This window comes from Eurosta solidaginis, chromosome 1 (genome assembly GCF_040869045.1).
Source record: "Eurosta solidaginis isolate ZX-2024a chromosome 1, ASM4086904v1, whole genome shotgun sequence".
Lineage (NCBI taxonomy): Eukaryota > Metazoa > Arthropoda > Insecta > Diptera > Tephritidae > Eurosta > Eurosta solidaginis.
In genome coordinates this window covers 376,698,425-376,720,159 of record NC_090319.1, presented here as the reverse complement: position 1 = coordinate 376,720,159, position 21,735 = coordinate 376,698,425, and the positions used below count along the sequence as shown (strand labels likewise).

The window sequence follows — 21,735 nt, the reverse complement described above, 5'->3', positions numbered from 1 at the left end:
CTTCGAAAACTTAAGGAATATTTCCTACCTGGCAATAGTCGTGGAGAGCGTGGAGTGCTGGATGAATTAAGAGATCTCTTTAGTTAGCAGAGCGAATACGAATGGCATTCGAATATGAACATTCGATTATCTTAATGCGCGTGGTCACAATAATCTAGCTCATCGGAAGTCGATCAATCCGTTTCCACCGAGTTGAATTTGTGTTCTAATGTTGCATTGTCCCAGAGTTTTGAACTCTATTGCGCACTTTTGTAAGGGGATGTAAATGCACCAAAAAAATACGACCTAATATTAAGGTAATAATAAAAAAGTTGTACCAAATGACTCACCTTTGCAACAAAAAATAAACTTACAATAAAACTTTGTAGAATGCGTTTGCTCGCAAGATTGCATCAGCTTAGCTTTTAGTCTACGCTACTGCCTGCTTTTCGCCAACAACAGCGCTATTTAGTGCCACCTCAGTTACAACCCACCGCCAATATCTCCTCCATTGGTCTTTGTATGTAGTACAACAAAGACCAACTGCTGCGTGAACATATGTGAACATTCGTCTGGATGTCTGAAATGATGATTAATTGTTTGGATGGAATATTAAGGGAAATATTGAAAATCTCCGTTTGGCGCAGCTACAGCAAATACTAAGTACTTATCGCCTCAATTGGCGTTGTATATAGCAGAAGTGAGAATTTATTGATTACTTTTTACGCCATGCTTTACTACCTTCTTAAAAGCTGATATTTGCAGGAGTTCGATGGGTGTTTGTAATTTGCAGATGGGCAGAAAATATATGAAAACTGCTTACTATAAATATTGTAACGCATTTAGGGAAACTCCGCTTATTTTACACCTTCTGCAAACGTTCGAATCGCTAAATTGTCGAATAAATAACTCCAATATTCAGGAATGCAAAATGGTCTTTATTAGATTAATTTGGGAGTTGTACAATTATACTTCACAATTATACTTCACTTCGCAACTGATAGCGTGTTTAAATCAAACTGATTACTGACTACTCAGCTTTCACTGCTTTTATACTCTCTGTTGCCTCGTCCACCCATTTCTCCTAAGGTCTAGTAACTTCGCGAACTTCATGCTTGGTTACCAGCCATATATGTACATGTGTATTTGTAGTTTATAGTCTCTCGCATAGCCATATGCGTGTGTATATGTGAGTACTACTTCGGCTGATGGTAAGTATCTCTCCGCTGCCTTGTATGTACATGTGTAAATGATGATTGATTTGTTTACGTACAAGTGGCTGCTTAGTATCGGATTGGGGATGCCAGTATCACTTAGTGATGGAAATATTCGTCACAATATTTATAAACCAACAACAGCGATTGCCGTGCTGAGGGTTGATAAATATAAAGTTCTTACACAAACGCTTGTACAGCAGACTCAAGCAGAAAAAGCTACTGGTAAACTCCACATGCTTGTTGTATTCTGAAAATGAGCTGATACTCTCGTTGCTGGGTGTTTGGTCAATTTGGCCTGTCTTTTCCCTGAGCATTCAGAGAAGAGTTCTCCTAGTGTGTTTGTCTTTGTGAGTACACAGAAGGGTTCTGGATCATAGACTAATGCTATAGCACCCTGCTTAGTTCGGTTTTCTGCCTGTGCATAACCTTCATGTAACTGATGAACGAGGATCCAGCCTAACAAAATCTTGCTTTTGTCTCCCATTTCATTTAGGTTTCCAATGCATTTATCCACTAGCTTAGAAGTGGTTGTGTGAGACTGCAAGGCATGCAAGGCTGTGTGGTTGTCTGATATAATAAGGATATTCCTCAATGACAAGTCTCTCCGCAGACATTCTACATAGGTGATCTTTGCATGGATTTCTGTTCGAAATATAGTGCATCCCATTAGTATCGATTCCTTGAATTTCGACCCAAAGAAACCAGCTCCCGCTTTTGTGTCATCAAGTTTCAATCTGAATCGCAGGACCAGACCTCTGAGTCAGGATCAATGTGGACACCTCAAAGTTGCGTGAGATTCTGAGCATTGGGGTCATTGAATCATAAAGTTGCAATACAGAATTTTTATGAATTTTATTATTGCTTTCACATGGCCTGTCATATTTCCGATCTTTAGCTCAGGAGGAAGGTAGCTTTACAGATTTTCCAACCCAATTGTTAATCTCTTGGAATGTTCGACGTGGTCATATTAAATCGTTTCCGAGTAGTACTTCAAGGTGATTGTACCGAAGCGTACAGGATATAAATGCTTATAATGTCTATCGGCATCGATAACACTCCTAAAAATCTTTGTAGCAGCTCTACCTGGGTCAGTTTCGGGGCCACTTCCGAATACAATTATGCTCGAACTTCAGTGAGTTAAGCATATTATGTCTTCCTCTCGCAATTGCTTCCGACTTCAAGCCAAGACAGCTACAAGACCAGGTGTTGAGTCTCTGCAAGTAGTTTTTAAGTCTGCTGTGACCTGCAAGTACCCCTGCTATAAATATATGACTGCTTTATGGGGCGATTTATTCATGGCTTTCTATCGATTTGTGGCCTATCTCCTCAGCATTGCCTTTGCCTGTCGCAACCTTGCAGGAAAAAACTTATACTTTTGTTCATGTGTACCCCTGACTTACTGACTCTCTGCTTGGTTGTCGCCATGGCTCGCCACATTGTATATATCAAGGGTATCAACAAAATTGTCCTTTTGGCTCCGGCTAGCTCCCAACAACAACCAAAACAGAAAAAATCAAAGAAGCTTTGAAATTGAAAGGAATTCCAAATTGTGAATAGCGTTACTGCCGGCGTCGCACAATCAAACGAACGGCAAGAAAATCGATCAACATTAATTTAGCGCTTTCCCGCTTGGACCTGCTGCTGTTTCGTTGCTTATTGTTGTCGGTTTCATAGCGTAGTCTTGAATTTTACTGATTTGATTTATTCTTTGTTATTTCAGTATGAAACCAATTTTGCTCGAATGATTGTTGTCATTCCGGGAAGGAAGTGCTGTTACTTTTTATTGATGTTTTTGTCTGTTTGCTCCGTTAGTCAAATCCCTTGAGCACCCTTAGTCTATATTGATGGAGAGGGAAAAGAGGAAGAGCAGAAATGGAAAGGAGAAATGGAAGACAAAGTTGAAGACAACGAAAAAGGGGGTGAAAAGAAGATGAGTCGTATTTTAGTTGTTAACTTTTTGGTCTTTTCCTTATACTCAAGTGTTTTCTTTGTTCTTATCTTTTTATTCTCCATTTACCTTTTTACTCACTGGGAACCTTCTTTTTACTTACTTTCAGAATCAAGACGTCATAAATTGGCCAACAATGCTATCGCATCACCAGCTCGGGGTTTAAACAATACAAAAGCCGCAACTATAACAAATATACAACAGCAACAACAACAACAATCTAGTCAAAACACTCATAAAATGTTGCCACCTGGACAGATGAATTATCAGCAACACCAACAACAGCAAAATGTGATAAAAATAGCGACAAGTAATTCTGGCATTAAAATGATGCAACAGCAACAACAACAACAACAATTCGATAGTAAAATATGGCAGAAAGAATCGGAACGTGTGCCACCATTGCCACAATCGGTAACAACAACAACAACAGCAATAACAACAATTGCCGGTGATGATTGTAATGTGGCCACACCCACTTGGGTCACAGCAAACACAGCCGGTGGAATGAGTTATCAACAACAAAGCAACAACCTTTACGTACGACACACACCAACATCACCAGTGAAAAAGGAGCAACCAAATTTCAAAGATGACCCAACTGGTTACCTACAACAACAAACAGCTTTGTTGCACTGCTCAATGATGAATGTTGCCATGAGCGAAGGGGAGGATGATGAAGAAGAAGATGCGGAGGAGGAAGAGCAGGAGGAGCAAGAGGATGATGAACACGTGGAGCAGGATGATGGCGTAGTAGATGACGATGAAGAAGAAGAAGCTATGTCCGAGATGGATGGATATTTCGAAGAGAATGATGCAGATATGGCCGATGATCCAGAGGCGGATGAACCAGACACAGATGAATACGATGAAAGTGTGGCCGAAGAAGAAGACAAGGAGATAAAGTTGAGACATGTCGCAAGTTTTAATAGCCATAATGGTGGCGTTTATGACCAAGAGAATGCAACAATGCAACTTAATATACAACAAATACAACAGGAAATGGCCGCGGTGGAAAAGAATACGCAATCGCTTTATGGCAAAAAGGTTTATGTACAAAATGGTGTAAGGCAATATCAACAGCCGCCACAGCAGACACAGCAAGAAGCGGCAGCTGAGCAGCAGCAGCAGCATGCGAACACATTTTATCGGGCACAGCAACAACAACAGCAACGTGGTGCACAGCAACTGCCACAACAGCACATGGTTGTATCAGCTAGTCAAGTGCAAAGTATGCAGCAACAGCATCAGCGGCAACAACAACAGCTGGCACTACAGCAAATGCAGCAGCAGCAACAGAAACAACAGCAACAACTAAAGCAAATGCCGGTAGTTTCCATCAATGGACAATTATTGGTGCCAACTCCGGTGGCAACTGCTGATGGGGGTACAAATTACACGTTTACGTTGAAGCCACAGCAACAACAACAACAACTGCATCAACAGCAAAACATTGAACAAATCCAAGCAATCGCGCCACAGCAAAACGCCCTCACACTCCGTCGTCAGCAACAGCCCCAGCAGCAGCAGCAGCAATCAAATAAGCCGCACATTGTGCCAACCGCACAAGAATCGCCAGTCTCATCAAGCACCGCTTATGCGCGCACTACGCCAGAGTCGCAACGTCATACACCAAGACCCGAGCAGGTGGGCGCCATTTCTACGAGCAATGAAAGTCCGCTGCCATGTCCATCGCCCGCCGATTCGATAGAGTCAGGCAGTTCACGCGCATCATCAACCAAAGCCATAGCATCGCCAGCGCCGATGCAGCAGCAACAGCAAAAACAGCAGGCTATGCAAAACAACAACAGCGGTCATTTGGTGCAATTGCGCGTGCAGCAGCAGCAGCAGCAACAACAACAACACCAACAGCAGCAGCAACAGCAGCTACGCATCATACGCCAGTTGCCACAGCAGCAGCAACGGCAACCACAACAACAAACACAACGTATTGCACGCTCATCTGCGCCAGCGGCCAGTCGCTCTACAGAAACAACGAGCAACACTATAAATGCTCAACAGCAAAATTTAGAGTCACTTGCGCCTCCACCACAACCGCAGAAGGTCGAAGCCTCTGTACAGAAGCCAACCGCCACCAATGCCATTCCATTGCAGCTGCCCACTAGCCAAATCATAATGACCTCCACTGGACAGTTGATTGTGATGCCTACTAATGGCAAGCCAGCGGCACAATTACAACAACAACAAGGTCAGCACCAACTTCTTATCACCACAACTGGCGGACCTAGTGGCGCAAGCGCACAAACATCCACAGGCAATGTCATCATACAACATCAGCCACATCCACAAAATCAACTCGAACTAAGTGGACATCAGCAATTGACTACCGCTAATGGTAGCATTATATTACAACAAAATGGTCACAGCCAGCATCAGCATCAAGGTGGTTATATTGTGGGACAAGCTACAACTGCGGGTGGTACCAACACAAACGCCAACGTACAACTACAACCAACCACAGTCATACTAAATACGGCTGGACAAAATATCTTAACCACAGGCAATGGCACCAAAGTTGCGTTGGCAACAGCAACCAATGCAGGCAACATAATTCATACTGGCGGTCAGCAACTAATTGCAGGCAATCAATTGTTGACCACCGCACAAAATCCTGCTACAGCAACCACAACCGGTTTGTTGCATGGTCAACAAGCTGCGGTCGTATTGAATACGCTACCTAGTGGTGGTTATGTCATTCAACAACAGCAACAACAGCCCACTGCACAACAACAATATGCGACTTTGGATGGTCAAGTGGTAAGTCAAATTGTGCAACAAGCTGATGGTACGACGACTTTTATGCAGCAACCTCAACAAAAAAGTCCACAAGCATCACAGAGCCAACAGCAGCCGGCACAAACGCAGCGCATAATTATTACATCACCAGATGTGAAAAGACGTGGTAAAAAGCGTAAAAGTTCTAGTGGCAGCAGTTCGCCAACTCACAGCAACTCTGCCGCCAGCCTTTCACCACAGATCTCACCTACAATACCCAATCAAACAACAATTATACAACAACAAGCCGCAGCCGCTGCTGCAGCTGCAGCTGTTGCCGTGCAGCAGCAGCAACAATCCACAGCACAAGCACCACCTCCACCACCTCAACCGCAAGCGCAAGTCGTACAAATTGCATCAGCTGCCGCACCGCAATATCAACAACAATTTCAGCTAAGTCCCAGCATACAAGGAATTGTGGTCAATAAACCCGCTACCACCACAACACACCACACCCCAACACAACAAATCATCTTACAAAATGGTCAAATAATACAACCAATGAATCTCATTGGACAGCAATTAATTTTACCTACTGGCTTAGTTATGGCCGGACCGGATACTACACTGTTACAAATACAAAATGTGGGTGCTTGCGGTCCGAGCATATTGACGACCACACCACAGGGCACCACAATGATGTTACGCACACCTTCGCCACAGAATAAACAATTCATTTCGCCTACAGCCGCTGGGCAGCAATTTATTGTTGGCACTAATGGCCAATTGAGTCCGATTGGACAAATTTATTCGACACCAATGGGTTTGGTAATGCCAACAGCACAGCCGCAGCCCGGTACTGCCACGTACGTGCACCAGAATGCGACCATACAATTGCAGCAGCAACCACAGGCACATATGCATCAGCAACAACAACAGCAACAGCAAACGCGGGTACAAATGCAAGCGCAACACGTGCCAACACAACAACAACAGCAACAACATATATCTATTCAACCAGCAACTGGCGGTGTACAACAGCAGCAGCAGCAACAACAGCATCAGCAGCAGCAGCATAATCATCAACAACAGCAGCAGCAGCATAATCATCAACAACAGCAGCAACAGCAGCAACACCAAAATCAACACCAACAACAACATGTTACTGTTCTCAACTCTGAGCAAATTGTTATGGAATCTGCAACCTCATCATCATCGTCTACATCGTTAAATCGCGGAGGCCAACGTTCAGCTGTAGCCAGCCCACCGGACACAACTACGCACAGCCCACGTAGCCCCGAGCGTCCACCTAGTCATCGTAGCGGTGGCAGTGATATGGTCAGTTGAGGGCATGGCATTTTTTCCCTATCATTAAATGTTTTAATGCACTTTTTATCATTTTTAGGTGCAATGTGTATCGAGTTCGGAACCTGATGGAGGCGCTCCATCACCTCAGAGTTCGGATAGTCGTCAGTCACCATCGACCACAGATGGCGAAAAAGGTATGTAATAGGTGATATGTATTAGTATTACAAATTTAATTTACGAACCTGACCCGTGCGCATATAGCGCAACCAATATAAAAGTCTCTTATCAAATATCAACAGAAATCAGCTGTTCTATTAACTTACAGCTTGCGCTGCCACCTAGCGTATAATAGCAACTGTCATCAATCAATTCAAACTTACAGCTTGCGCTGAAATCTAGCGTACAATACCAACTGTCTGTAATGCAGTGCAAATATTCACAATAGTGCCATAGTACAAATAGATTTCTTTGTGTGCTCACAATTGTTTATTTTTAACAAATTCTTTTAATAAAATATAGCTAAACAAAAGCACTACGACCAAAATTTCCCAAAGCTCGCTAATATCCCGAATCTCCATCTTTACAACCAAAACTTTATATTAGGAATATCTGCAATCACCGATACTCAAAACCTTCCGGTTCGCCGTTGCCATACTGGTCTCGCCGTCACTACGGCGACCGTAGATTAGGGAACTTCCCACACTTCCACTCGGAGCCATTTTTGTTTATTGTGAGTTCAGTCGGTGAGTTCCGGATTCGGGTACACCAGATACTTCGTTATTAGTGTTCAGTAAGCCACTCCGTTACCACATGAATTTAAGTACGAGCGAAAAATTTATCTTCCTTACCACCGCCAGAATGTCGGGAAAGCGTGCGCTCAGAGATTTGAGTCGTATTGCTTCATTGATTAATATTGGCAGACATTATAATGAATGGACTCCTTGTTTTCTTACCTTCTTAGCTTTTGTAATGAGAGCTTGTATATGTATGTCATTGTCGAAGCAACGGTGCAACAGTACAGTGACACACTACAGATCTGTTAAATTTGAGAAGGAAGCTCATTTCTTTCCAATCCAAATATGGTCATAAGAACCTTAAGATTTACAATCCACAGTTAGTTTGTTTCTCTACCAGTACGATTCGCCTTTTCGGAATCTTGCAACCCCATCATCAAATTCATTCTATATTGCTGTGCATTGAAACCCAGCCAATAAAGACATTGGGATACCCTATGAATGTCAGCGAGGCTTGATTGCTCCTTACGAAATCCGGTTTTATACAGCTGGATTCGAATGCCTTTAACTCTGGCTGGCTGTCAACAATGTCAACAATCATTACATTGATTCTGTTGGTTGCTGGGTTGGCATCCTCCGCCTGAAGGCTCAAATGCAGCCCCGTCCAAGTTTCGCTTTTCATTTTCGAGTCAACTATGATTATTGTAATGACCTTACCATTGTCTTAGACCCCCTCCCATTCCATCCAATGGGATTAGTCGTTTAACGTTTCCTAAGGCTCGCTGCTCTTTACCACTTAGGCACGTGGCAAAACTAACCCAAAAATTCGAAAATTTTTTAGTCAGCTTGAGAATTAAGCACTATAGTATCAAACCTGGCATACAGTTCATGCGATAAAGGACAAAGTGATGTTGTGGAATAAGCGATCCGCAGGGATTGGCGTATCGAGTTCATCTTCTGCTTTTTGGGAGTTTTACTGATGTGGATGGATATTGATCGGGTACGTTCTGGAAAATAGCACTGTTGAAGTACTAACCCGATCATTTTGAGAACGACTTTGGGTCACCAAAACCTCGCCTGCTAAATAAACAAGTTTCGCACCGAATAGGTGAGGTTAACAATTGAGCTAGCGAATCCTTTAAATTGCGCTGGCAACTTCTTGAATCACGGTATTACATTCATCATCCTCCACTCTATTTAGAAGCAAAGAGAAATGTTCATAACTTAGCTGCGCTCTGTAAATACCTCTCCTTCCTCTTCGCGCCGCGATAACTCAGACCAAAGATTGCCATCAGTAGGAAGCACAGCTGAGTGATCATTTTCGATTTATATTAACATTTCGGAATTTATAACCATTAGTCTAGAGCGATATTTCACTGGCAACCTTATGTGCGTCATTTGAAGCTCTCAGTTCAATCAAAAATCAAGTAAGGAAGGCTAAGTTCGGGTGTAACCGAACCTTATATACTCAGTTGAGAGCTATGGAGACAAAGTAAGGGAAAATCACCATGTAGGAAAATGAACCTAGGGTAACCCTGGAATGAGTTTGTATGACATGTGTATCAAATGGAAGGTATTAAAGAGTATTTTAAGAGGGCCATAGTTCTATAGGTGGACGCCATTTAGGGATATCGCCATAAAGGTGGACCAGGGGTGACTCTAGAATTTGTTTGTCCGATATGGGTATCAAATGAAAGGTGTTAATGAGAATTTTAAAATGGAGTGGGCCTTAGTTCTATAGGTGGACGCCTTTTCGAGATATCGCCATAAAGGTGGACCAGGGGTGACTCTAGAATTTGTTTGAACGATATGGGTATCAAATGAAAGGTTTTAATGAGTTTTTTAAAAGGGCGTTGGCCTTAGTTCTATAGGTGGACGCCTTTTCGAGATATCGCCATAAAGGTGAACCAGGGGTGACTCCAGAATTTGTTTGTACGATAGGAGTATAAAATGAAAGGTGTTAATGAGTGTTTTAAAATGGAGTGGGCCTTAGTTCTATGCGTGGACGCCTTTTCGAGATATCGCCATAAAGGTGAACCAGGGGTGACTCTAGAATTTGTTTGTACGATATGGGTATTAAATTAAAGGTATTAATAGGGATTTTAAAAGGGAGTGGTGGTAGTTGTATATGTGAAGGCGTTTTCCAGATATCGACCAAAATGTGGGCCAGGGTGACCCAGAACATCATCTGTTGGATACCGCTAATTTATTTATATATGTAATACCACGAACAGTATTCCTGCCAAGATTTCAAGGGTTTTTTATTCCGCCCTGCAGACCTTTTTCCTTTTCTTTTAGGTGTCACACCCATTTTACAAAGTTTTTTTCTAAAGTTGTATTTTGCGTCAATAAACCAATCCAATTACCATGTTTCATCCCTTTTTTCGTATTTGGTATAGAATTATGGCATTTTTTTCATTTTTCGCAATTTTCGATATCGAAAAAGTGGGCGTGGTCATAGTCGGAGTTCGGCCTTTTTTTATACCAATACAGAGTGAGTTCAGATAAGTAGGTGAACTGAGTTTAAAAATATATTTCGATTTTTGCTCAAGTTATCGTGTTAGCGGCCGAGCGGAAGGACAGACGGTCGACTGTGTATAAAAACTGGGCGTGGCTTCAACCAATTCTGCCCTTTTTCACAGAAAACAGTTCCCGTCCTAGAATCTAGGCCCCTAGCAAATTTCACAAAGATTGGTAAATTTTTGTTCGATTTATGGCATTAAAAGTATCCTAGACAAATTAAATGAAAAATGGCGGAGCCACGCCCATTTTGAATTTTTCTTTTATTTTTGTGTTTTGTTGCACCATATCATTACTGGAGTTGAATGTTGTCATAATTTACTTATATACTGTAAAGATATTAACTTTTTTTTTTAAATTTGAGTATTTATTTATAATAAGGAGATGGTGAAATACCTATCGTCGACCTAAGAGCGCTCAGAACACCGCTTTCTCTGAACGAGATCTGAGTGAGGTAGTTTGTTCGTTTTCGTTCAGTGAAAAATATCATTCAATTGAGTTCGTTCGTTACCGGACTACTCGTAAAAACCAATAAGAACTTTTTGATCTGCATTGAGGAAAGTACATATCTCGCTGGATCAGTGAACAATGTCGTTCAATGGAGCTGGATCGTTTCCGAACTACGCAACTCTAGTAGCAACCGAAGAGACTTTTTTAAACGGTTTTATTTAGCTTGACTTGACAGGCCGGCCGGCTGTCTGGCCGGCATGAATTTTGTAATTGAAATTTAAGTAACTTCCCGATAAGCTACAAGCTTGAAACTTGGAATATAGTTCAGAGCCTGATGACAATGCAATAATAAGAAAAAAACTCTGATAGGCGGCGCATGGATCGAAATATTTAAAAAAATCGTATTTGTGGTCCCATTTGGTTATTATTTGGAACACACACTACATACATGAATAGAAAGCGACCTATGAAAAACTCGCCGCTAGGTGGCGCAAGGATCGCGATATTAAAAAAAAATTGTGTTTGTGGTCCGATTTGGCTCATATTTGGAACACATAATACATACATGAATAGAAAGCGACCTATGAAAAAATCGCCGCTAGGTAGTGCAAGGATCTAGATATTCAAAAAACTCGTATTTCTGGTCCGATTTGGTCCATATTTGGAACACATACTACATACATGAATAGAAAGCGACCTATGATGTCCGATTTGGCTCATATTTGGAACAAATATTACATGCAGTCCGGTAGAAGTGACATCAAAATATTTTGGAGTTCGGGGAGGGACAAGCACACGTGACGCAAAGTCGAGTAAAGTCTTTGGAAGGATTTTGTATTGAGGACTTAGATTGTAACAAATTTTCAAGAAAGAGTCCTTGTAATAATGATTAAGGTTCAGTTGGTCTTACTTATGACTATCAATAGAAATTTGACGCGTCCAACGCTTTTATTTAATTGTCTGATCCACGCCCTAGATTGATGAGGAGCGTGATGACTAGTACCTAGGACCTCCTAGTTATTTTCTAGCTTTTAGTATTATTATTACTTCATGTAAGTATTGTTTTCAATAAAACCGTTTAACTTAAAATTTTTTTTTTAATTATTTCTTATTTAATTCTTTTGTTTTCTGCACTTTTGCTTGAGCTCCTTTTTTGTCAAAAGTCGGAGTATTCATATACTATGCAGATATTTTGGCTTATATGAGAATGTTATATTTGAAAGATACGCATATACGACATTGGCCAACTAGTAACATTTGCTACTAGATTTGAAATAATTTACCGCAAATTGGTTCGACTTAAGGTTGCCTACGAAAGGCATGCAATCAGGCAATGTTTCTTTTTACAATCGACCTGTCAACATTTTAACGGGGAAGGGAAATGAAATCGGAAACAAGAAAAACTCATGCAAAAGGAGCCAATTTTTATGCAAGGTTTACAAACTTATATTCGTATTCATACTTACACTCTACACACGAGGTGTGATAAATAAGTACACATATGTATATTCTGTGGCAAATGATAATGGCTGGTAACGGGGTCTGCTACGTTCCACCATATCAACGATTCATACAACTGTTCATCATATCATACAGCCAGTGCAACATCCCTGTAGAGAGTCTCCAGCAATTGCCAATGGTCCCACAAAAGTAGTAGAAGGCGACTGAGACCTTCGTATCTCTAATTAAGATTCCTAGACAACTAGCTATCAACCATAATGCCAAGATATTTAACCCTATCAGATAGTACCAACGAAACACCGCCAATGAGGAGCTTGAAGTGGTACCTCCTCGCGATTTGACTATGTTTCTTCTACAGACGGTTTCAAATTTTAAGGCAGAAACAGATTTTTCCTTTTCCTCCTATGTATTTAGCTGCACCTTTTTCAGGGAGTCTGGTATAATTGACAAAAAGAATGCACTAGAAAATGTTGCCTTAAAATTTCAAACCAGCCGTAGAGCACAAAAAATATGGACATGAAAGTATAAAATATTACCCCAACAACAAAATAACGAACAAAATAGTAGCTCAGTTGCTGCTGTTGGGGTTCCAACAAGTCTACAGAATTCAGATCACATAGGCGCTGTACCCAGGTATTCCTGCAGAAGGTCGCGTTGATTGTGTGGTAATGTACGGAAACTTGTTTTAAGTCAGGTTGTCAATATTATGTTGATTAACAAAAGCACCGGCGATTCGAGTCCTGTCACATCTTTCTCGATAGAAATGGGCAGAACTTTTTGAAAGCCTCTTTGATGTCGAGAAAGGCAGCAAGCACGAATATTTTTTGCGCTCGAATGACCCTTCTATAAATTTGATTGAATAGCTGTTTTATTGAGCCTGCCTTTCCAATAGGCATGTTGCGATATCGATAGCCCGCCCGAGAAATCCAACTCCGCATTTATAGCTCGATCAGGCTGATCGGCCTAAAGTTGATGAGGGACTGAAATTATTATTGACCATATTTCAAGACTTGGGAGCATAGCTCAGGTAGTCGTCCCACTGGCATATATTAGATAACGCCTTCTGACTCTGAGAGAGGCTCCATGTCTTCAACATTAAGCAATATCGGAAACTTACTGGTTCTTACGGGTCGTGCTAGATATTAGAGTGAGTAAATTTCATACAAATTAATCGACCCTCGTGCTTTCTTAAAAGCTAGCTAAATAGAAGATGGTGGTCTGCAGATTTTATGCTACTCACATTGAATGGCGAAATCAAGACGTTAAACGCAACATTAAACTTCAATCAACATTTATACGCGCACGCAAAACCTGAAAGATAAGAGATGGGGATAAGAGCCAGCTTACACGCAAAAGTGAAAGAAATCCTGACGGGGCAAAAAAACGCCAAACAAAAGCTAAGAAACTGAAAATATGTGTATATCATAGTAGTGATGAAGATGAGCATAAAGCGTAGAAACGTTAATGTAAATAGGCTCATAAATTGTATGCTCTATTAGCTAATGCCTCAGAGCCATAGCCGCAAAATCTGTAGCATAGAAGTAGGTAGATACGAGGAGTACATAAGTTGCCTTACGGCTAGAAGTGACTCGCACTTTTTAGCAGCACCAGTTTTTTTGCGCTTACTCATATTCCAATCAATACGAATAAAATTTTTTTGTCTCAATAAAATTTTTTCCAGAAACGCAAAACATTTACTTTTAGCGTATCATTGGGTAGTAGGAAAAGACTGATGAATTAGCACTTTTTATTGCTCAATATATCTAACCAGTTGTTGGTCGCTTAGGATCTAGAAGAATCTCCTCTGCTAGATGAGTTTGCCAGCTTAAAAGATGTTACTGTTAACTGTCGTAACGATCGCGCGACCGATTTCACTTAGATAGTCAATTATTCATACATACTAGAGGTTTACGCCGATGACTTTATCGGTGGCGGCGGCGTAGGCCTTATTATATACCCGGCGCCGGCGTTCGCCGGTGTTCTTACTTTAAAAGCCTTGCTTTTTCTAATTAAAAAAATTACCTTTAGGAAAGGTTTTGTTTGTATGTATTTAAGGAAGTCAACGTTTTGGTCATTTCGGAAAGATCCGGGGTTTTTGCCTCAAAATCTCGCAGATCGTTCAAAATTTTTCAGGAGTAGCTCCTTGCGGAGGGACTGTCCCTTACTCCAGAGAGGCTTCGAACCTAACCCCGGTCTTTGAAATTGGTACTGGTGCGTCTGCTGAAAAGAAATAGAGATACATAAAATGGTCACACTTTTGTCTGTATATCTCGTGCAAAGCGTAGTTCCACCTGGGGTTAAATCCTAATAGTCGTCGCGAACACAATTTCTTTAAATTATTTTTGGCTCCTTGGTGGTCACGCACAAAGGCGACTTACGGTTGCTATTAATGCTCTATTAATACTCTTGACACTCGTGGAACAGGGCGCCTCCAGTTTTTTCGGCCGCTTTTAAGAGCTTCAATTCCCGATGTGCGAACAGTAGCAATCCCAACCACCAGTCGCTACCACGCCTCCTGACCCTCACACCATATGCCAGCACAGAAGCTATAGGACTGCGACTTCGAACTCATACCTTCGTCGACGTCACTTTCCTAGAAGCTCTAGGTGTAGCTCCGAAAACTTTCTATCGGATGTTTTTGCCGCGCTATGCTACCGAGCTACAACAGAGAAACACCTTGAAATGTTAAGGAATAACTATTCGGCCAAGGATGCCGCCTTCGAAATAATAAGCAGTCTAAGTGGATGTCATTGCGTAACTCATGGGTGAAAATCGTATAATCCTCGGCGCATCTACATAATTAAAATTTTACAAGGACCCTGGATAAAATTTTTAAAATCTAGACCAAAGTTTGCAGACGTTTGTGTTCACATCATTTATTTCAATAGTCTTCGTTAAATCAAAACGATAATTTAGAATGAAAGTCGACCGATTTTAAGTTGAAAGATGTTAACTGCTGTTTTCCGGCCTTATGATATAAGAGCTCATTATGGATTACCGTGTGACTTCAGTTTTCAGACTAGTTCGACTGTCCACTACATTAGGGTAGTAGCACACACGGTCATTAGTTCGATTGTCTTGGGAAAGCTTTTGCTTCACCACTTTGAGTGTTCTTGCGAAGGACAAAGCCTCACCTGGTAATATATGTGCCTACATATTCACATTTGTAAAAGGAGCCGTAACGTTTAGGTGATATTTAAACTTGGTTGATAGGCTATAATCAATTTGATTCACTCCAAGGGACTAGTTATCGATAGGGCGGCCAACTTTAGGAAATGTTAAACCGGGAGACTTGGGTATTGAAGGATGAGGTGTGAAAATCAAAACTTACATTTCAGATGCTATTGTATAGTTTCGCAAATAAACAACAGATGTTTTAATGTAAGCCCAAGTGATTTTTCAAACCCTTCACATACGAGGATATATGTTCCTCAACTTAAGTATGAGGTAAGAATCATTTCAAAGGAGTGTTTATGCCCCTAGAACCTACTAAAGGATTTTGTATCACTGAATGCGCTTATTCTTGCAGCCAATCGAAATATAAAATTTTTAAAAAGTCGGCATCTTATTTGGGTAATTTGCTTTTTTTAAGAACTTGAGGACAATTTGAAAACATGTTCGCCTTGGGTTATTTTATTTGAATTCATTGTTCATTATTCATTTTTTGAAAAAAAATGTGCAAAGTGAGCATATAAATTTATTATATAACTTTTCTTTTAGTGTTTTGTTTTAATAACTCGGTTAATTAGGTGATGCAAAGTCCGTCTTAAGCTGACATCGAAAGCGCCTGTTTTTTTAAAATAACTTTTGAACAGTTAGAAATAGTTAAATTTCGCAATTAGTTTCTTATAACTGGCAGTGATGCGCATCCGCTGATACCACTTTCGACCATATCCGACCAATTTTTGACATGAACAGTAAACGGCCTAAACAGTCTTAAACGAGTAGAAAATATAGTAACGCGCCGGACGCCGCCGCCGCCGCCGCCGCGCCGATATTTTTGACATTCGGCGGCGGCGTGCGAAAAACGACAATAATCGGCGGCGGCGGCGGCGTTTATCGGCGGCGTATATCTCTAAGACATACCGAGGACATTCTTCCAGATAGCTAATGTAGGCAAATATCCATGATCATAATGTCAATATCGTTGATAATGTGACTTGATGTTGGAGCCCATTTAATATGGTCTTAACTTCAATTGTTTTTGTGCTAATTTGAAGTGGTCAAAGGTCAATGTTATGTCACCTCTCCCTCATACACAGCTCATACTTATTTAATAGTATTTTCATATTTTTCGCCCTCCTCTTCATCAACACGACCAACGTTTACCCACACTTTTGTGAACTCAGAACTCGTCATGTCAAGCGCATATCAAACTACAAATATTTACAAACCATCTGAAGCAAAAATAAGACGCGTGCAAACACCGCCACAAAGTCTGGGCAATAATGTAGTTGCCGGTGCCATGAGCTCTGGAGGAGGTAGTGGAGCAATGAGTTTCACAATCACTTCAGCTGCAACATCAACGGCTTTACAACTACAGCAGCAACAACAACAACAACAGATACGTCAGCAACATCAACAGCAGCAACAACAACAACATCACGTTGCACAAAAGGACTCTGCAATGAAACCAGATTCGCATGGTAAGTAATCCTCAGTCAATTAGCTAGAATTTCTTGTGTAGATGATTCCCTCACAACTAATCATCAATTGAAGCTATGCTGGCACTTTGGTTTTTATTTATGTATTTCCTTTTTAAATAAGATTTTATTTCATATGCGTCCTTTATAACACGAAAAACATTTAGCATTTTTTGATAACATTGTTGTTATTGTGAATTGAATTTTTGACGCTCAGCAATATGATCAGCATACTAACATAAACCTAAACAACAAAAGCTAACATAAGCCATTAAGCAGAAAAAAATTACTTCATCCTAATACCTTTACAATTTAACACGACTCAGCAAACTTACTAATACATACTCGTAATAAACACATATTCACACACGTAATTGTATGGTAGTGCTTGTATGTGTAAGTAAACAAGTTTTCTTTTTATGGGCTGTCATTTAATTTGCTTATTTATTTTAAGTTTTTTGTGTTTACACTTTTTTTAATCTTGCGTAAACTTTGTTGTAGACTTGGCTTTCTTTTTGAATATATGTATGAATTTATCAATGACATATACTTACCTTTGTATATATGTGGCTTAGAGCGGGTCAAATTTTTTGCCCATGAGGAGTATAGCAAAAACGTAATCTACAGATGATTCTAAGAAAAATTACTGAAGCCACCATAGCCCTAAGTTCGAGTTCAAGGTCCCGACTTTTGCAAAATAGATATTTTCAATTTGAATGTAGGGTTTGGCCAAAAAATCTTCATATCTTCTGATAGAATTATAGGAAAAAAATCATATTGGGCTTACTTTAAAGGTATTTTACGTACATTTCAGAATATGTATAAATATCTATAGTGTTTTTGAACTAAGTAAAAATAAAATAAAAAATAAATAAATAAGTTCAGAACATTTGCAACAACTTTCATTCAGACAGTTTTTCTTTTTTGGAATTCGTTTTAGTAGACAAAAATGTTCAAAAAAATCTTTATTTTCAAGTAATAAGCAAACATTTTTTTCTACTAAAACGAATTCAAGAAAAAGAAAAACTGTCTGAGTAAAATTTGTTGGAAATGTTCTGAAGGTTAGCTCATCTCATCAGCTGATTTTATTTATTTCATTGCATGGTCGATGGGACTGTCAAAAGTAGATGGCAATCTCAAAATGAACAACATACAAAACTGCTAAGTTTTATGTTTCCATTCCGTAGCATTCGTACCAACAACAACACGCAGATAATCTGAACTAACATATTTTGTTTTTGTACAGATGAGCCAACCATAGTTCTGAACTTATTTTAGCTGTAAAGAAAAACAAATTCCATAAGTAATTTGTTAAAAATTATAATATTGTGACGAATTTAGTGAAACTCCCCTTATTTTACACCTTCTAATAACGTTCGTATTGCTAAAATGTTGTATAAATGACTCTAATATTCAATAATGCAAAATGGCCATTATTAAAGTACTGATACTTCACAGCCAATAGCTTGCTTAAATCAAACTGATTACCCACGCCTCAGCATGTGCTGTTTTTATACTCTTCGGTTTCCTCATCGGCATACTTCTAGGCGTTTCTGCTTCTAGAATTTACTACTTGTTTACCACCTATAAACTCACCAACTATAAACTACAGATGCACGTTTATAGCTTCTCATAAGCGCGTGTATATGTGAGTGATACTTCGACCGATGATTGCCTACTTTTGTGAGCATCTCAGATATATGCATGTATGTACATATGTGTAGACATAATGATTGATTTGTTTATGTAGATACAAGTGACTGCTTAATATTGGCTTAGAGATGATAGTATTCCTTAGTGTTTCTAATATTCGTCACAATATAGTAGTTAAAAGTTCATTTTAGGCTAATTTCTCATAATTTAAGCCTGATATCTCTACTAAAGTTCAAAAACACTATAGATATTAATACAGATTCTGAAATGTACGTAAAATACCTTTAAAGTAAGCCCAATATGATATTTTTTCCTATAATTCTCTCAGAAGCTATGAAGATTTTTTGGCCAAACCCTACATTCAAATGCAAAATATCTATTTTGCAAAAGTCGGGACCTCGAACTCGAACTTAGGGCTATGACGGCTTCAGTAATTTTTTTTTTATTATGATCATCTGTAGATTACGTTTTTGCTATACTCCTGATGGGAAAAAATCCATCCATACAATTTGAACCGCTCTAATGTGCATATACCTATGTATGTGCAGTACTATAGCATTATAAAGAAATCATCCAATACTCATAAATACTTATGCCAATGTAATCCGTTTACACATACACACATACTTCCATAGTTTGACGATAAAATACGTAATCATACATACATTCGTACGTTAACACGCGCTTATTGTCCTTGTAAATATTTGTATGTATTATTTACACGTTTAATCTCAGTCTAATTTATATTTAAAAAAAGAATTGCAGGTCAATGTAATTTGCTGCAAAAGAAAAAAAGTATTAAAAACAAATGTAAGGCGCGATAACCTCCGAAGAGATTTTACCCAGAGCTACTCATCCAATTTGCGTCGTGCTCCTTTTAATTTGGGGGGACCTGTTTGATTTATGCCTGCTTCGAACGGCATCTGCAAGGCAGGTGAGTTTTCTCTGAGAAGCTTTTCATGACAGAAATACACTCGGAGCGCTTGCCAAACACTACCGAGGGGCGATTCCGCTTAGAAACATTTTCTTCTAATTGAAAAAACTTCACTTACATGGAGATCACCTATTTGCCACTACAAGAGTCTGTGTCATCGCCAATCAAATTCTCGAATACTTCTCTAATGTGTCGACATCACCTCTTTAACTCGTATGCATTGTCATCAACCCTGAAAACTTCGTTTCTGCGTACATGTGTGCGTGTGCCTAGCTTACGTTGTCAGGGTTGTTGTGGCAGCATTAGGTTAATAATTGCGGGAGTAAGAGATATATAGAGTGATGTGCGATACTTGATAATGCTCGTCACAGCCCTTTCAGCACCTGTGCCAAATCTGGATCCACCCAATGATACTTTCTAAACTTACTCATAAAGATTTCCTCCATAGAAACCAATGACCGAGTTCCTGTATGATTTTTAAGTATCCCACTGATTCACCTCAAGTATCACTCTTTTATTGCTGCAGCCGTTGTGTTCAAACAAGGGCTCTTATTACAATCAATTATTAGACTTGTCGAATAGTAGCAAGTTTTGCATTTATTGAAAATTGAGTTGCTGGCATTCGATTTTAACATAGCATGTAATCGACTAATTGCCATTATTCGAATACTGACGATTATATACTTTTAGTTTTTTGAAAATGAGTTTCGGGAAACGTTGTTGGCTATGGAATTTCTTTTCAAGTTTCGAGAATGCCAAAGAAGGCAATATGGGAGCTACAGATATTTACAATAGCGCCTAAACGTGTTTACGAATCGCAGCAATCATTAAAAATTGTACAAAAAAAATATTCGAATAGTCGAATTCGTCACTTATCGTATGCAAGCAACTAGTCGTTTAGTGATAATCGATTAGTTAACCAAAACACTTTTGCGAATAATCGACTATTCGATAATCAAGTGCTCTAGTCCAAACAAGCACTTCTTTGTTGCCTTTTCGGCTTGGTAGGCGATTTAGCTACGTACACTCCACGCTGGCCGCCATCTATTGTACATATATACAAATACACATAAATATGTATTTAACTGTATTTATTTGCCGAACCAAATTAAATTGTTCCAAGCATGTTGGAAGACATTAGGGATACTCAATTTTTATTATTTTTTTTTGTTTCAACAATGAGATACTCTTGAAGTTTCGGCTTTAAAATTGATTATCAAAATTTTTCTTTATTTTCTATATATTCTGGGTTTCCTTAACATACCTACATATATATAAAAAAAAAAACGGAGAATAACTCTTACCAACAAGTTCTACTTTAAACTAAGTAGGCAATTGAAAAGTAAAGTCCTCTCTCGACGATCAAAAATCACACTCTACAAATCGCTAATCATACCTGTCCTGATGTATGGCCGAAATCACGAACGGTGTCGAAAGAAAATCAGCTTTATAAGCGCTGCGCATGTATGACGATGGTGCAGCGAATAAGAAACCGAAGGCTTCTCTGACATGGTCATGTTATGCAAATGGACGACCCCGCAGTTTGAAGGCAGAGGAAGGGGGAGACCTCCATAGAGTTGGCAGAAACAGGTTAAGCAAGACTTGACCTACCTTTGTGCTTCCAATTGGCGTCAGTTATCGCAAAACAGGGATCGCTGGGGTGACTTGTTACGAAAAGGCCAAAATCGCTTAGGCGGTTATGCGCCAATTTTTGATGATGACGTACCGCGACCGTTCTTTATATCTATTGTGCTTGCTCTTTCAGTTTACTACTGTAATGTATTTAAGTACTTTCAGGGTTTTTACTCCATGTCAGGAAGGGATTAAGAGTCACGCTACCTAGATGGATGAGTATCTGCCTTGCTAGAGCGATGCAATCGTAGATAATGTGAATCGGCGTTTCATCTCCAACTCTAAGAAGCATCAGGTTTGTGTATCGGATAGGTTTAACTTATTAAGGTAGTATCGTAGACTACTATGTTCGCATAGTACCCAGTTAGAGTTCATAGGTCCTCTCTGCTTAGATTGTTTGGCTGAGTTTGGCTCATACTCTCGTTGCTGGGAGGATAAACAATATGGCCGGTCTTTGCCCTGAGCACTCAATGCAGTAGTATGTGCAGACACCAACATAGTCAAGCGAATTTAAACACAG

At 39.8% G+C, this 21,735-nt stretch overlaps 1 protein-coding gene across 4 annotated transcripts in view; it reads left to right on the top strand.

Moving 5' to 3' along the window:
- Positions 1-21,735, top strand: part of sba (six-banded) — a 644,101-nt gene that overhangs the window by 610,186 nt on the left and 12,180 nt on the right. For all 4 annotated transcript variants that reach the window (XM_067763162.1, XM_067763164.1, XM_067763165.1 and 1 more), the window contains 3 exons: positions 3,254-7,218; positions 7,286-7,382; positions 16,703-16,999. In XM_067763162.1, coding sequence (XP_067619263.1) covers positions 3,254-7,218; positions 7,286-7,382; positions 16,703-16,999 — 4,359 coding nt within the window. The remainder of the gene's footprint in view (positions 1-3,253; positions 7,219-7,285; positions 7,383-16,702; positions 17,000-21,735) is intronic.